The sequence below is a fragment of the Molothrus ater genome, chromosome 5 (assembly GCF_012460135.2).
Source record: "Molothrus ater isolate BHLD 08-10-18 breed brown headed cowbird chromosome 5, BPBGC_Mater_1.1, whole genome shotgun sequence".
NCBI lineage: Eukaryota > Metazoa > Chordata > Aves > Passeriformes > Icteridae > Molothrus > Molothrus ater.
Genome location: NC_050482.2, coordinates 791,616 through 808,481, shown reverse-complemented (window position 1 = coordinate 808,481; position 16,866 = coordinate 791,616). Strand labels below are relative to the sequence as shown.

Sequence of the window (16,866 nt, the reverse complement as noted above, 5' to 3'; positions counted from 1 at the left end):
ACCTCAGTGCCCCCCGCGCCCCCCGCCCGCAGCTCTGGGGCCGGGGGCTCCCGGGGCCCCCGTTTCGACAGCAGAATGTAAAACTCAGACCAATAAAGCCGCGCTGGGGCCGGCGCTCGAGTCCGCCTTCCCTAATCCCGCCCTAAATCCCACCCCTTCGGATTCCTCCATCCCAAATTCCCCCCCCAAAATCCCGCCCCAAATCCCACCCCCTCAGATTCCCCCTTCCCAAATCCCGCCCTAAATCCCACCCTAAATCCCGCCCTCTTCAAATTCCTCCCTTCCCAAATTCCCACCCTCTCAAATCCCCCCACCCGGCAAATCCCACCCCAAAATCCCGCCCCAAATCCCACCCCCTCAAATTTCCCCCTTCCCAAATCCCGCCCTAAATCCCACCCTAAATCCCGCCCTCTTCAAATTCCTCCATCCCAAATCCCGCCCCAAAATCCCGCCCCAAATATCACCCCTTCAAATTCCCCCTTCCCAAATCCCGCCCTAAATCCAACCCCTCAAATTCCCCCCGCCCCAAATTCCCCCCTCTCTGCAAATCCCACCCCTCAAATTCCCCTCTCTGCAAATCCCACCCCTCAAATTCCCCCGCCCCAAATCCCGCCTTCCCCAAATCCCACCCCCAAATTCCCGACTGCTGCTTCTGCCCCCTCCCCAAATCCGCCCCCCGGGACCCCCCAATCGCCGTGGGGCAGAGCGGGGGAGGGGCCGGGGGGGGACACAAGGGACACACGGGGGGGGTGACATGGGGGGGCTCTTTGGGGTGGGGGTCCCGGGTGCTGGAGACCCCTCCCCGTGTCCCCTCAGCGTGGGGCAGGGGACAGGCAGGGGACAGCCGGGACAGAGGGCAGGGAGGTGACACTCGGGGTGACGGGCAGGTGACAACCGGGACAGGGGCCAGAGGTCGGGCAGGTGACAAACAGGCGGCAGGCAGGTGACAGCCAGTGCAGGGAGCAGGTGACAGGCAGGGCACGGGGCCGGTGACAGGCGGGGCACAGGGACAGGGACAGCAGCCACTGCCCCGGGCATGGACACCCGGAGCCCCCAGCCCCCGTGGCAGAGCCGCTGTCCCGGGTCCGTGTCCCTGTCCCTGATGTGTGTCCCTGTCCCAGGATGGGAGTCCCTGTCCCGGGTGTGTCTCCCTGTCCCCGTGCGTGTCCCAGTCCTGGTCCGTGCGTCCCTGTCCCGTGTGTGTGTCCCAGGATGTGCTCGTGTCCCTGTCCCTGATGCGTGTCCCAGTCACTGATGCGGGTCACTGTCCCAGGATGGGAGTCCCTGTCCCCGTGCCTGTCCCTGTCCCATGTCCCTATCCCGTGTTCCTGTCCTGGTCCGTGGGTCCCTGTCCCGGGATGTGTCCCTGTCCCGGGATGTGTCCCTGTCCCCTGCGCGTCTCCCTGTCCCGGGATGCACATCCCTATCCCAGGTCCTTGTCCCAGGTGCGGGTCCTGTCCCGGGATGTGTCCCTGTCACGGGACGTGGGTCCCCCCGGGGTGTCGCTGTCCCCGTGTCCCCCCGGGGTGACGCTCCGTGGCCCGGGCTGCCGATGACGCCCCAGCCCGGGGATGCCCGTTCTGTCCCGGGATGTCCATTCCCGTCCCGGGACGGGGACCCCCGGGGATGTCGGGGTCCGTGTCCCGGGGATGTCGGGGTCCGTGTCCCGACATGTCGCTGTCCCCCGGCCGGGGATTCCTGTCGCATTCCCGGGATGCCGCTGTCCCCCGGGACACCGCTCCGTGTCCCGGGATCCGGGTCCCCCCGCGCTGCCGCTGCCGTCCCGGTGTGTCGGGGTCCCCCCGGGTGTCGCGGTCCCCCCGGGGGCGGAGCGGCTCCGCCCGGCCCCCGCCGGTGTCCGGTTACCGGCTGCCGGCTGCCGCGGCCGCAGGAGCCGCCGTCCCGCGGAGCCGCGGCCCCCGCGCTGCCCACGCAGGTACCGGGCCCCGGGGAGGGGGCGCGACGGGACCCACGCGCGGGGGCGCCCCCGGTACCGGCATCCCCCGGTCCCTCCCGGGGCGTCGCGCCCGGCGCCGCCTCCCACGCGTGTCCGTGCGGAGCCACCCCCGCGCCCCCCGCGTGTCCGGGGTCCCCTCCGCGGGTGCCCTGGCGGTGTCACCGCCCGGGGTCCCGGAGCGGGGCCCGGCCCCACGCGGGGGGGGGACAGGCGGGGCCGTCCCGGGGCTGCGCATCCCGGCCCCGGAGCCGCGGTGACCTTGGGCGGGGCGGGGGGACACGGCGGGAGTGTCCCCGGTGCCACCCGCCGCAGAGGGGCGGGCAGGGCCGTGCCACGGTGCCCCGCGGGGTGACACAGGGCGGTGACACAGGGCGGTGACACAGGGCGGTGACACACAGCCGGGCAGCGGCAGTGCCGCGGCGCCCTGCAGCGCTGGGGATGTGGTTTAATGCCCAGGTGTGCCGTGCCGGGCCAGGCCGTGCCGTGGGGTGCCATGGGGTGCCATGGGGCGCAGGGTGGTGACCGCACGAGGTGCAGAGGGCGCAGCAGCCCCGCCGTGATCGGGTCGTGGCTGTCACCCTCAGCCCAAGGCCACCGTGGGAAAGGTGCCCGTGTTGGGGACAGGGGGGTCACCCCCCGACGCCTCGGGGCTCGGCCCTGGCTGTGCCCGCACCGGGGGGTCCCAGAGCCGGGGGTGCTTTGTGGCAACCCCCGGAGCGGGGGGGGTCTCCAGGATCCCCGTGGTGTCTCAGGGGCTTGGTGGCACCCCGAGGCCCCCGGCCGTGTCCGTGCCGCCCCTCCCGCGCTCCCGCAGGGGACGCGGGGCAGGGGACGGCGTGTGCCACGTGCGGGGGCGCGGGGGCCGGGCTGTCCTCCCCGATGTCCCCTCCGGGGCCGCGCTGGCGGCGGTGACAGCGCTGACCCTTCCCTCAGTGGGCGCCGGGCCAGCGCCACGTGACGCCGCCGTGACACCGCCGTGACGCGGCCCGGGGCTCCCGGGGGCCGCCGCCGGGCTGGCCCCGCCCCGGGGACACCGGCCGGGGCACCGCTGTCCCCTCCGTCCCCGCGGTGCCCCCTCCGCCCCCAGGTCCCGTGCCGGGGGTGGCCGTCCCCCCGCCCACCGGGCCGGTGTCCCCCCGCAGGTGTCACCGGCGGGTCCCCAGGATGGCGGAAGCTCACCAGGCCGTGGCCTTCCAGTTCACGGTCACCCCCGAGGGCTTGGACTTCCACCTGAGCCGCGAGGCCGTGCGCCAGCTCTACCTGGCCGTCGTGCACTCATGGAAGAAGCGCTTGGTCCGCGCCAAGGTGGGCTCGGCCGCCCGTGTCCCCTCCCGTGGCGGCCGCCCGTGCCCCCGTGACCCCGCTGTGCCCACAGAACAGCTTCCTGACCGGCGTGTACCCCGCGTCGCCCTCCAGCTGGATGGTGGTGGTGATGGCCACCGCCGGCTCCTGCTACTGCCAGGTGGATCCGTCCCTGGGGCTCATCGCCCGCATCCAGCACTGGCTGCCCCGCAGGTGAGCGGGACACGGGCCGGGACACGGCACGGCCAGCGCGGGGGGACAGCCCGCGGTGGGGACAGCCCGCGGTGGGGACAGCCCGCAGGGACCCCCGGCAGTGTCCCAGGGACAGACCCCAGACCCAGCGTGGCCGTGGGGGCCCGGGCCAGCCCTGGGGGCTCCACCCTGCACATCCCCGCCCCATTGGGGATGTCCCTCAAGGGGTCCCACCCCACGGAGGGACCCCAAGGCCCAGAGGGTGCAGGAGGCCTGTGATGGCTCCATTTAGGGGATGTCCCTCAAGGAATCCCACCCCACAGAGGGACCCCCACCCCCAGAGGGTGCAGGAGGCCTGTGACATCTCCATTTGGGGATGTCCCTCAAGGGACCCCACGCAGGGACATCCCCGCGGGTCCCACTCCACAGGTACCGCCCCACCTGGGGACATTCCCTGGGAGTGCCACCAGGGGCACAGCCCCACCTGGGGACACCCTCCAGGGATGCCACCCGCGCTGTCCCCAGCGCTGAGGCCGTGTCCCCCGCGTGTCCCCAGCGAGGCGCTGACCCCCCAGGCGCAGACCGTGGTCAGCACCGTGGTGTTCTCCACGGGGGCCTGGCTGGCGGCCGTGCTGCTCTTCCGGAGGCTGCTCCGCCTGCTGCTCTCCTACCACGGCTGGATGTTTGAGCCCCACGGGCGCATGAGCCGCAGCACCCGCCTCTGGATTGTGAGCGGCACCCGCACCGGGAGATGCGGGACATGTGGGGGCCGTGGGACATGTGGGGGCTTTGGGAACTGTGGGGGCTTTGGGAACTGTGGGAGCTATTGGAGCTGTGGGAGCTCTGGGAGCTCTGGCTGCTGTGGGAGCTTTGGGAGTTTTGGGTGCCGTGGATGCTTTGGGAGCTGTAGGAGCTTTGGGAGATGTGGGAGCTGTGGGAGCTTTGGGAACTGAGGGAGAAGTGGGAGCTTTGGGAGATGTGGGAGCTTTGGGAGTTTTGGGTGCCGTGGATGCTTTGGGAGATTTGGGGGCTGTGGGAGTTTTGGGTGCCATGGGAGCCACAGATGCCATGGAGTTGTGGAAGCTGTTGGAGCTGTGGGAGCTCTGGGAGCTGTGGCTGGTTTGGGAGCTTTGAGTGCCATGGATCCCATGGGAGTTGTTGGAGCTGTGGGAGCTGTTTGAGCTGTGGGAGATGGGGGAGCTTTGGGAGATGTGGGAGCTTTGGGAGATGTGGGAGAAGTGGGAGCTTTGGGAACTGAGGGAGAAGTGGGAGCTTTGGGTGTTTTGGGAAATGTGGGAGCTTTGGGAGATGTGGGAGCTTTGGGAGATGTGGGAGCTGTAGGAGCTTTGGGAACTGTGGGAGATGTGGGAGCTGTTGGAGATGTGGGAGCTGTTGGAGCCATGGGAGACATGGATGTTCTGGGAGCTGTGGGAGCTGTGACTGGTGTAGGAGCTGTGGGTGCTGTGGGAGCTTTGGGAGATGTGGGTGCTTTGGGAGCCGTGGGTGCCTGGAGTTTTCTGGGAGCTGTGGGAGCTTTGGGTGCCGTGGGAGCTGTGGAAACTCGGGGAGCTTTGGGAGCTGTGGGAGCCTTGGAAGGTGCGGGAGCCTTGGGTGCTTTGGGAACAGGGAGTTTTGGGTGCTGTGGCAGCCACAGATGCTATGGGAGCTGTGGGAACTTTGGGTGCCGTGGGCGCTGTTGAAGCTCTGGGAGCCATGGGGGTTTTGGTAGCCGTGGATTTTTTGGGAGCTGTGGGAGCTGTGGCCGGTGTAGGAGCTTTGGGTGCTGTGGGTGCCTGGAGTTTTTTGGGAGCTGTGGGAGCCGTGGATCCTCACCCCATCTCTCCTCCTCCTCCTCCTCCTGCCGCTGCTGCCGCTCCCGCAGGCGGTGATGAAGGTCATGTCCATCCGCAAGCCCCTCCTCTACAGCTTCCAGAGCTCCCTTCCCAAGCTGCCGGTGCCCCCCGTGAAAGCCACCATCACTCGGGTACGCCGCCCCCGTGGGGCTGGGGGCCCGAGGGGTGCCCGGCGGTGGCGGTGGCGGTGGCGGGGGGGTCACCCCGTGTCCCCTCCCCGCAGTACCTGGAGTCGGTGCGGCCGCTCCTGGACGATGACAAATTCCGGGAGATGGAGGCGCTGGCCAAGGAGTTCCAGGAGAAGACGGCGCCGCGGCTGCAGCGGTACCTGCGCCTCAAGTCCTGGTGGACAACCAACTATGTGAGTGTGGGGGCACCCGGGGACACGGGGACCCCGCGGCCTTTGGGGTGGTGACCCCGGAACTGGTGTCCCCTCCCGGCAGCATGAGGAGGGATTTGGGATCTCCTGGGTGTCCTGGCTGGAGCGGTAGGGGCAGAGGATCCTGTCCCCCGTCACTGTCCCTTGTTTCTGTCCCTTTCTCCTGTCCCCATCCCTATCTCTGTCCCTTCCACCTCTCACCATCCCTGTCCCTTCCCCCTGTCTCCTGTCCACTTTCCTGCCTCCTAACCCTTGTCCCTGTCCCCCATTCCTGTCCCTGTTCCCATCCCCGTTCCTGTCCCCTATCCCTTGTCCCCGGTCCTCATCCCTGTCCCCTCACCCTTATCCCTATCCCTGTCCCTCTCCCATCTCCCTGTCTCCTGTCCCCATTCCTTGTCTCCATTTCTGTCCCCTACCCCATGTCCCCCTCCCTGTGGCCTTTCCCGGTTCCCTCTCTCCATCCCTGTCCCTGTCCCCTGTCCCCTGTCCCTGTCCCTGTCCCTGTCCCCGTCCCCGCAGGTCAGTGACTGGTGGGAGGAGTACGTTTACCTGCGCGGCCGCAGCCCCCTCATGGTCAACAGCAACTACTACGCCATGGTAAGGGCTGAAGGGGGATGGGGCACCCCCAAACGCCCCCGGGGACCCCCCCGGCACCCCCCGCGACACGCACCGTGTCCCTTGTCCCCAGGATTTCCTGTACGTGACCCCCAGCCGCATCCAGGCTGCGCGGGCGGCCAACGTGGTGCACTCCATCCTGCTCTACCGGCGGCGGCTGGACCGGGGCGAGATCCCCCCGGTGAGGGGGGCCTGGGGGCTTGGAGGGGGTCCAGGGGGTCCCGGGGGGAGGGGGTGAATGTGGTCCAGCTGTACCGGCAGCAGCTGGAATGGGGGGAGACCCCCGGTGAGGGGGGACTGGGGGGCCCCAATGGAGCTGGGGAGGTCCCAGGGGATGGGGGTTTGGGGGGTCGCAGGGGGTCGGGGGAGCTGAGGGGCCCCAGGGGGATGGGGGGGCTGGGGGTCTCAGGGAGATGGGGGTTTGGGAAGGTTCCCAGGGGGATGGGGGTTTGGGGGGGTCCCAGGGGGATGCGGGACCTGGGGGGTCCCAGGGGGATGGGGGAGCTGGGGGTTCCCAGATTGATGGGGAGCTGGGGCGTCCCAGGGGGATGGGGTTTTTAGGTGGTCCCAGGGGGATGGGGGTTTGGGGGGTCCCAGGGTGATGGGGGTTTGGGGGGTCCCAGGGTGATGGGGGTTTGGGGGGTCTCAGGGGGATGGGGTTTTTAGGTGGTCCCAGGGGGATGGGGGTTTGGGGGGGTCCCAGGGGGATGGGGTTTTTTGGTGGTCCCAGGGTGATGGGGGTTTGGGGGGTCTCAGGGGGATGGGGTTTTTGGGGGGTCTCAGGGGATGGGGGTTTGGGGGGTCCCAGGGTGATGGGGTTTTTGGGGGGTCTCAGGGGATGGGGTTTTTGGGGGGTCTCAGGGGATGGGGGTTTGGGGGGGTCCCAGGGGGATGGGGTTTTTGGGGGGTCTCAGGGGATGGGGTTTTTGGGGGGTCTCAGGGGATGGGGGTTTGGGGGGTCCCAGGGGGATGGGGTTTTTGGGGGGTCTCAGGGGATGGGGGGATCCTGGGGGTCCCGTGGGGTGGAGGGAGCCGTGGGGACCCCATGGATTCGGGGCTCCCGGCAGAGCCCCGCGGGGCGGAAGCCGGGCGGTGCCACACGGGGCTGCCGGGGGGCGCGGAGCGGGGGTGGCAGCGGCAGAGATGGGGACACCGCCCCCCCCCGAGCCCCCCTGAGCCGTGTCCCCCCCAGATGATGGCCCTGGGCGTGGTGCCCATGTGCTCGTACCAGTCGGAGCGGATGTTCAACACCACCCGCATCCCGGGAAAGGAGACGGGTACGGGCCCGGGGGGCGGCACCGCGCCGGGGGGGGGGGGGGGTCCCGGGGGTCCCCGCCGCCCTGACCCCCCCGTGCCCCCCCAGACACGCTGCTGCACCTGACCGACAGCAAACACCTGGCCGTGTACCACAAGGGCCGCTACTACAAGGTGTGGCTGTACTACGGGGGGCAGGTGCTGCCGCCCGCCGACCTGGAGATGCAATTCCAGAGGATCCTGGAGGATCCCTCGCCCCCGCAGCCCGGCGAGGAGCGGCTGGCGGCGCTCACGGCCGGGGAAAGGTGTGAGGCACTGGGAACGACGGGAATGGCGGGGGTGTTGGGCGTACCGGGATGTGCTGGGCACCTGGGAACTCCGGCAATAACGGGGATACTGGGGATGCTGGGGACACTGGGCACCTGGGAGCTCTGGGAACACCGGGAATAATGGGAATACTGGGGATACTGGGGATACTGGGCACCTGGGAGCTCTGGGAACACTGGGGATAATGGAAATAATGGGAATACTGGGGATACTGGGCACCTGGGAGCTCTGGGAACACTGGGGATAATGGAAATAATAATGGGGATATTGGGGATGCTGGCCACCTGGGAGCTCTGGGAATAATGGGAATAATGGGAATAATAATGGGGATACTGGAGACACTGAGCACCTGGAAGTACCAGGAACTCTGGGAATAATGGGAATGTTGGGCATACTGGGATGCTGGGCACCTGGGAACTCTGGGAATAATGGGAATAATGGGAATGTTGGGCATACTGGGATGCTGGGCACCTGGGAGCTCTGGGAACATCAGGAACACCAGGAATGATGGAGATAATGGAGACATTGGGCACCTGGTAACTCTGGGAACTCCGGGGATAATGGGCATGCTGGGCATACTGGAAACACCGGGAACACTGGGAATAAGGGGAGCAATGGCCATACTGGGAATACTGGGGATGCTGGGCATAATGGGCTCCTGGGAACTCCGGGGAAAATGGGCACACTGGGGATACTGGGAACACCCGGAGTGTTGGGAACCCTGGGCCACCAGGGCGTCCTGTCCCCATCCTGTCCCCATCCCTGTCCCCGTCCTGTCCCCGTCCTGTCCCCGTCCTGTCCCCATCCCTGTCCCCATCCTGTCCCCATCCTGTCCCCATCCCTGTCCCCATCCTGACCCATCCTGTCCCCATCCTGTCCCCATCCCTGTCCCCATCCTATCCCCGTCCTGTCCCCATCCCTGTCCCCATCCTGACCCATCCTGTCCCCATCCTGTCCCCATCCCTGTCCCCATCCCTGTCCCCATCCTATCCCCGTCCTGTCCCCATCCCTGTCCCCATCCTGACCCATCCTGTCCCCATCCCTGTCCCCATCCTATCCCCGTCCTGTCCCCATCCCTGTCCCCATCCTGTCCCCATCCCTGTCCCCATCCCTGTCCCCATCCCTGTCCCCATCCTGTCCCCGTCCTGTCCCCGTCCTGTCCCTGTCCTGTCCCCATCCCTGTCCCCATCCCTGTCCCCGTCCTGTCCCCATCCCTGTCCCCATCCCTGTCCCCATCCTGTCCCCATCCTGTCCCCATCCCTGTCCCTATCCCGGTGCGGGATGCCCGGTGCGGGGTGCCCGGTGCGGGGTGCCCAGCTCTGCCCGGTGCGGGGTGCCTGGTGCGGGGTGCCCGGCTCTGCCCGGTGCGGGGTGCCCGGTGCGGGGTGCCCAGCTCTGCCTGGTGCGGGATGCCCGGTGCGGGATGCCCGGTGCGGGGTGCCCGGCTCTGCCCGGTGCGGGGTGCTCGATGCGGGGTGCCCGGCTCTGCCCGGTGCGGGATGCCCGGTGCAGGGTGCCCGGTGCGGGATGCCCGGCTCTGCCCGGTGCGGGGTGCCCGGCTCTGCCCGGTGCGGGGTGCTCGATGCGGGATGCCCCGCGCTGACCGGGGCTGCCCAGGGTGCCGTGGGCCGAGGCGCGGGCGCGGTTCTTCAGCCGCGGCCCCAACAAGGCGGCCCTGGACGCCATCGAGCGCGCCGCCTTCTTCCTGACGCTGGACGAGGACGAGCACGGCCAGGAGCCCGCCCGGCCCGGCTGCATGGACGCCTACGCCAAGTCCCTGCTGCACGGCCGCTGCTACGACCGGTGCGTGAGCCAGGACACCCCAAAACCCCAAAACCTGCCCCGGGTACCCACAGACACCCACAGACACCTCAAACACCCCAAACACCCACCCAGCTCCATCCCTGCTGCACGGCCGCTGCTACGACCGGTGCGTGAGCCAGGACACCCCAAAACCTGCTCCGGGTACCCACAGACACCCCAAACACCCACCCAGCCCCGTCCCTGCTGCACGGCCGCTGCTACGACCGGTGCGTGAGGCAGAACACCCCCAGACCCCAAAACCTGCTCCGGGTACCCACAGACACCCCAAACACCCCAAATCCCCACCCAGCCCCGTCCCCGCTGCACGGCCGCTGCTATGACCAGTGCACACCCCAAAACCACCCCCAGGACCCCAAAGCTGCACCCCAAACACCCACAGACAGCCACAAATACCCCCAGACACCCCAAACCCCCTCCCAGCCCAGGCCCTGCTGCACAGGCACTCTTCTGACGGTGAGCACCCCAAAGACACCCCCAGGACCCCCTCACAGCCCCTTTGAACCCCCCCCATCATCCCCAGCCCCCCCAGACCCCATCACCCAAGTCCCCATTGCACTGCTGTGACCGATGGGCACCCCAAAACCCTGCTGGGACCCCAAATCCCAGCCCAGCACCCTCAGCACCCCCATCCTACAATCCCAGACTCATTCCCAGACCCCCCCCTAGCACCATCAGACCCCCAGCACCCCATCCCTGCTGCTCCCACCACCTGTGGGCACCCCAAAACCCTGCTGAGACCCCAAACACCCCCCCTGCCCCTTCAACCCCCCACCTTCCCCTGCCATCTCCCCAAATCCCCCTCTTGCCCTCCTCCCTCCCGGTGCCCCCTGCCCCCCCAGTGCCCCCCAAACCCTCCCCAAACCCTCCCCAAACCCCCCCAAACCCCCCGTGCCGCCCCCAGCTGGTTCGACAAGTCCTTCACGCTCGTGGTCTACAAGAACGGCAAGGTCGGGGCCAACGCCGAGCACTCCTGGGCCGACGCCCCCATCATGGGGCACCTCTGGGAGGTACCGGGGCACCCCCGGGTGGAGACACCCCAAATGGGGCAGGGACACCCCCAATGGGGCACCCCCGGCACGGGCAACCATCCGGTGGGGCACCCCAGGGCTGGGGGTGCCCGGGCTGGGGACCCCCTGATGGGGACCCCATGGGGCGCCCCAAGGGCTGGGGACCCCTGCCAGGCACCCCCAGACTGGGGACCCTCAGGGGGGACCCCTATGAGGCCCCCCAAGGCTGGGGACCCCGTTTGGGGGTGGGGAGGGGGAGCGGATGTGGGGGTTCTGCCCGGGGCTGTGCGGGGTAAGGGTCGGGATTCTGGGGGGCTGGGGGGCTCTGAGGGCTTGGAATTGGGGGGCTCAGGGAGTTGGGGTGATGGGAGCTTTGGGGGACAGGGGCGTTTGAGAGGCTTGCAGGAGCCGGGGGGGATTGCGGGGTTGAGGAGCTTGGGGATTTGGGGATTCGGGGTTTGGGGAGCTCCAGGGTTGGGGGCCCATGGAATTGGGGGATCAGAGGCCAGGGCCTTGGGGATTTGGGGTTTGGGGAGCTCAGGTGTTGGGGGCCCATGGAATTGGGGGATCAGGGGCCCGGGCCTTGGGGATTTGGGGTTTGGGGGACCATGGAACTGGGGGCCAAGGGATTTGGGGATTTGGGTGTTGGAGGGTCATGGGATTGGGAGGTCAGGGGGCCTGGGGATTTGGGGTTTGGGGAGCTCAGGGGTTGGGGGGCCATGGAATTGCAGGTCTGGGGGCACAGAATCGGGCGATCGGGGGTCTTGGGAATTCGGGGTTGGGGCGGTCATGGATTGGGGGGTTGAGGGTCCTGGGGGTTTGGGGTCCGGGCGGATCTTGGAATTGGGGCGCTGGGAGTTATGGAGTTGTGGGGCCGGGGGTTTTGGGGGCCGGGGGTCGTTGCCCCCTCCCCAACGCCCCCTGTCCCCCCCAGTTCATGCTGGCCACGGACACGTTCCAGCTGGGCTACACGGAGGGGGGGCACTGCAAGGGGGACCCCAGGTGGCAGCTGGCCCCCCCCCAGCGCCTGCAGTGGGACATCCCCCCCGAGGTGGGTGACAGGGCGGGGACAGGGCGGGGACAGCTACAGGTGAGGGTGAGGGCACAGGTGAATGCTGTGCCATGCCGTGCTGTGCCGTGTCCCCAGGCGGTGGCAGCCATCCAAGGGTCACTGTGGGTGGCTCAGCTGTGGGCACAGGTGAGGGCACAGGTTCAGGTGTGGGCACAGGTGAGGGTGCCATGCCGTGCCATGCCATGCCATGCCATGTCCCCAAGGGGTGGCAGCCATCAAGGCATTGCTGCGGGTAGCTTGGGTGTGGGTACAGGTGTGGGCACAGGTGAGGGTGCCATGCCATGCCGTGCCATGCCGTGCCATGTCCCCAGGTGGTGGCAGCCATCGAGGCGTCACTGTGGATGGCTCGGGCACAGGTTCAGGTGTGGGCACAGGTTCAGGTGTGGGCGCAGGTGAGGGTGCCATGCCGTGCCATGCCGTGCCATGCCGTGCCATGCCGTGCCATGCCGTGCCGTGTCCCCAGGCGGTGGCGGCCATCGAGGCGTCGCTGCGCGTGGCGTGGGCACAGGTTCAGGTGTGGGCACAGGTTCAGGTGCCATGCCGTGCCATGCTGTGCCATGCCATTCGGTGTCCCCAGGCGGTGGCGGCCATCGAGGCGTCGCTGCGCGTGGCGCGGGCGCTGGCAGAGGACGTGGATTTCTGCTGCTTCCCGTTCTCCACCTTCGGCAAGGGGCTCATCAAGCGCTGCCGCACCAGCCCCGACGCCTTCATCCAGATCGCCCTGCAGCTGGCACACTTCCGAGTGAGCGACGGGAACGGAGCTGCGGGAATGGGATCTGTGGGGTGGGATAACGGGGTGGGATGGGATGGGAGGGGATGGGATGGGATGGGATGGGATGGGATGGGATGGGATGGGATGGGATGGGATGGGATGGGATGGGATGGGATGGGAGGGGATGGGAGGGGATGGGATGGAAGGGGATGGGATGGGATGGGATGGGATGGGATGGGATGGGATGGGATGGGATGGGAGGGGATGGGAGGGGAGGGGATGGGATAGGATGGGATGGGATGGGATGGGATAGGATAGGATGGGATGGGATGGGATGGGAGGGGATGGGAGGGGATGGGATGGGATGGGATGGGAGGGGATGGGAGGGGATGGGATGGGATGGGATGGGATGGGAGGGGATGGGATAAGGATGGGAGGGGATGGGATGGGATGGGATGGGATGGGATGGGATGGGATAAGGATGGGAGGGGATGGGATGGGAGGGGATGGGAGGGGATGGGATGGGATGGGAGGGGATGGGATGGGATGGGATGGGGTCCATGGGATAGGGTGGCGCAGGGCCAGGGAAGGATGGGATGTGTCCCGGGCGCAGGGCGGGGCCGTGGCCAGACGAGGAGGGGTGTGACAGCAGCAGGCGGGCACTGGGACGAGCCAGGCCCATGACGCCGTGTCCCCACGCCGCCATCCCCGCAGGACAAGGGCTCCTTCTGCCTGACCTACGAGGCGTCCATGACGCGGCTGTTCCGCGAGGGCCGCACCGAGACCGTGCGCTCCTGCACCTCCGAGGCCACGGCCTTCGTGCGCAGCATGGCCGACACCCGGCGCAGCGTGAGTGCCCCGGGAGCGACACGGGGCCGGCCTGGGGATCCTCCACACCCTCCCGGGGGTCCCCATCACTCAGGGGGTCCCCATCCCTGCCGGGGGTCCCCATCCCTCACAGAGATTCCTGTCCCTCACAGGGTGCCGGGTGCCTGTTTGGGGTGCAGTTTGGGGTGCAGTTTGGGGTGCAGTTCCCCAGCCCCTCCCCAGCATGCAGAGGGGCAGCAGCAGCAGCTGCTCAAGGTGCAGATTTGGGGTACAGGTTTGGGGAGCGGGTTTGGGGGTGTGTTGGGGTTCAGTTTGGAGTCCAGCCCCACCCCGGACCCCCCAGCGCTTGGAGGGGCAGTGTCTGTTCAAGGTGCAGATCTGGGGGCTGTGGCAGGGTCCAGGTTTGGGTTCAGTTTGGGGTTCCAGTTTGGGTTCAGTTTGGGGTTCTGGTTTGGGGGGTCAGTTTTGGGTTCAGTTTGGAGTCCAGCTCCCCCCTGGACCCCCCAGCGCTCAGAGCGGCAGCAGCTGTTCAAGGTGCAGGTTTGGGGCTGTGCCGGGGTTCTGCTTTGGGCTCAGTTTGGGGTGCAGGTTTGGGCTCAGTTTGGGGTGCAGGTTTGGGGTGCAGCTTTGGGTGTAATTTGGGGCTCACCCGCAGCGCTCGGAGCGGCAGCAGCTGTTCAAGGCGGCGGCCGAGAGGCACCAGCAGCTCTATCGCCTCGCCATGACCGGCGCGGGCATCGACCGCCACCTCTTCTGCCTCTACCTGATGTCGCGGTACCTGGGCACGCAGAGCCCCTTCCTGGCCAAGGTCAGCGCGGGGGGACACGCACGGGGACAGGGGACACGGGATGGGGACACGGGACGGGGACATGAGAGGACACGGGACAGGGACACGGGATGGGGACATGAGGGGACACGGGACAGGGACACGGGACGGGGACATGAGAGGACACGGGACAGGGACACGGGATGGGGACATGAGAGGACACGGGACAGGGACGTGGGATGGGGACATGAGGGGACACGGGACAGGGTCATGGGACAGGGACACGCACAGGGACAGGGGAAGGGGACACGGGACCGGGACACGGGACGGTGACGTGAGGGGACACGGGATAGGGACACGGGACAGTGAGAAGGGACAGGGACACAGGATGGGGACAGGGGAAGGGGACACGGGACAGGGACACGGGATGGGGACACGGGACGGGAACATGAGAGGACACGGGACGGAGACACGGGATGGGGACACAGCAGGGCACGGGGGGAGCAGCACATGGGACACTGAGGGACACGGGACAGGGGACATGGGACAGAGACACAGGATGAGGACACAGGACAGGGACATGGGATGGGGACACGGGGGGAGCAGCACACAGGACACTGAGGGACACGAGACACAAAGGGGACAGGGACACGAGGGGGCAGTGTGGGAGCAGCACACGGGGGTGGCACTGAGGGACACGAGGGGGGGAGCATGGGGGGACACGAGCGGCACGGGGGTGACACAGGACACGGGTGGGAGCACAGGGGGAGCAGCACACGGCACTGAGGGACACGGGGGGACGTGAGGGGGCAGGCGGGGACATGGGGGAGCACATGTGGAGCCGCTGTGGGACACGGGCAAGGGGGCACAGGGGGACGCAGAGTGGCACCGGGAGGGGCACGGGAGGGCACAGCGGGGTACAAGGGGGCACTGCCACCCACCCTGGTGTCATCACATGTGGAGTCCCGCTCTGGGGCTGGGGTGCCATGGGGCACACTGGGGTGCACTGGGGTGCACTGGGGTGCAGTGGGGTGCCATGGGGCACAGTGGGGTGCAGTGGGGAGCCATGGGGTGCAGTGGGGTTCCCTGGGGTGCCGTGGGGTGCCGTGGGGTGCAGTGGGGTGCTGTCGGGTTCCCTGGGGTGCAGTGGGGTGCAGTGGGGTTCCTTGGGGCTCCCAGGGGTGCTGTGGAGTACAGTGGGGTGCCCTGGGGTTCCCTGGGGTGCAGTGGGGTGCAGTGGGGTTCCCTGGGGTGCTGTGGAGTACAGTGGGGTGCAGTGGGGTTCCCTGCGGAGTCATGGGGCGCAGTGGGGTGCAGTGGGGCTCCTTGGGGTGCCCTGGGGTACAGTGGGGTTCCCTGGGGTGCCATGGGGCACAGTGGGGTGCAGTGGGGTTCCTTGGGGCTCCCTGGGGTGCTGTGGAGTACAGTGGGGTGCAGTGGGGTTCCCTGGGGCTCCCAGGGGTGCCCCGGGGTGCAGCGAGTGTCCCCACAGGTGCTGTCAGAGCCCTGGCGCCTCTCCACCAGCCAGACCCCGCAGCAGCAGCTCAAGATGTTCGACCTCGAGAAATTCCCCAACCACGTCTCCAGCGGCGGCGGCTTCGGCCCCGTGAGCTCCAGGGGGCACTGGGGGACACCGGGGGGCACTGGGGGGCACCGGGGGGCACCGTGGGGCACCGGGGGGCACTGGGGTGCGGGGGGGCTGTGGGCTCTGTCCTGCGTCCTCCCCGTGGGTTTGGGCCGGGGGTGCCCCACACTGGGAGCCCCCAGCCCCACATGGGTGACCCGGGGGGCTTCAGCCCAAGCCCACAGCCCGGGTGGGTGCCCCAGGTGGGTCCCAGGTGCCCCATGGCCCCTCTCCCCCCCTTGCAGGTGGCAGACGATGGTTATGGGGTGTCCTACATCATCGCCGGGGAGAACCTCATCACCTTCCACGTGTCCAGCAAGTTCTCCAGCCCCGAGACGGTGAGGGGGGAGCGGGGCTGGGTGGGGGCTCTACCAGAATCCGTGGGGTCACCTGCGGGTCACCTGTGGGTCTGGGGCAGCCCCTGACCCTGATCTAACCCTGCTGCATCCTGCCCCCCCCTCCCCTTCCTGTGGGACCCCCACCCCATCCATGCCAGGGCCATCCTCTGGGACCCTCCCCACATCCCGGTCACCCCCACGGGGTGCAGCCCGTGCTGGGGATCCCCCAGCTCCGGGGGGCCCCAGGGTGGGCACGGGGGGGGTTCGGGTCTCCCTCTGGGCGCTCGGGGCGGGCTCTGAGCGGTGCTGCCCGCAGGACTCGCAGCGTTTCGGCCGCAACATCCGCCAGGCCATGCTGGACATCGCGGCGCTCTTCGACAAACCCCCCCCCGCCGCCGGGAAGTGACCGCGGCGGCTCCCGGGGGCTTTGGGGGGCCGGGGGGCGCCGCCCCGGACCCGCTCCCAATAAAGGCTCTTGGTGTGACCCCGCCGTGCCACGGGGGGGACCCCGGGGGCGTCCGTGGGGTGCAGCCAGGGCTGGATCCATGGATGGAATGTCGGGGTGCATCCATGGAATGCTGGGGTGCATCCATGGGGTGCCAGGGCTGGATCCATGGAATGCTGGGGTGCATCCACGGGGTGTCCTCGGGGGGCCAGGTGGGCACCAGCCAGGGCCGGTGAAGGCATCCAAAGGGCCATCCCTGGGGTGGTGACCCCGGTGGTCCATACCCAGCCCCACCCCACTGATCCATGCCCATCCCTGTACCCGTGCCCTTGCTGTCCTGGTGACCTGTGCCCATGCCCATCCCAATGATC

The 16,866-nt window shown here is 68.3% G+C and overlaps 1 protein-coding gene across 1 annotated transcript; it reads left to right on the top strand.

Annotated features, from left to right (window-relative positions):
• Positions 1 to 1,855: 1,855 nt before the first annotated feature.
• Positions 1,856 to 16,597, top strand: CPT1B (carnitine palmitoyltransferase 1B). The gene is made up of 19 exons (XM_036401643.2): positions 1,856 to 1,936; positions 3,100 to 3,262; positions 3,333 to 3,472; positions 4,008 to 4,179; positions 5,334 to 5,435; positions 5,528 to 5,665; positions 6,203 to 6,280; positions 6,372 to 6,479; positions 7,491 to 7,575; positions 7,662 to 7,857; positions 9,497 to 9,682; positions 10,605 to 10,710; positions 11,645 to 11,761; positions 12,360 to 12,524; positions 13,209 to 13,343; positions 13,978 to 14,130; positions 15,581 to 15,694; positions 15,958 to 16,050; positions 16,367 to 16,597. The coding sequence occupies exons 2-19, from the start codon at positions 3,122 to 3,124 to the stop codon at positions 16,454 to 16,456; spliced, it is 2,319 nt and encodes a 772-aa protein (XP_036257536.1). The 5' UTR covers positions 1,856 to 1,936; positions 3,100 to 3,121; the 3' UTR covers positions 16,457 to 16,597.
• The last annotated feature ends 269 nt before the right edge of the window (positions 16,598 to 16,866 follow it).

Excerpts from the sequence above, each read along its gene's own strand:
- CPT1B (XM_036401643.2), top strand. The coding sequence starts at position 3,122 with ATGGCGGAAGCTCACCAGGCCGTGGCCTTCCAGTTCACGGTCACCCCC. Across the intron at positions 7,576-7,661 it reads CATCCCGGGAAAGGAGACGG|ACACGCTGCTGCACCTGACC; the intron begins GTACGGGCCCGG and ends GTGCCCCCCCAG. Across the intron at positions 14,131-15,580 it reads AGAGCCCCTTCCTGGCCAAG|GTGCTGTCAGAGCCCTGGCG; the intron begins GTCAGCGCGGGG and ends GTGTCCCCACAG.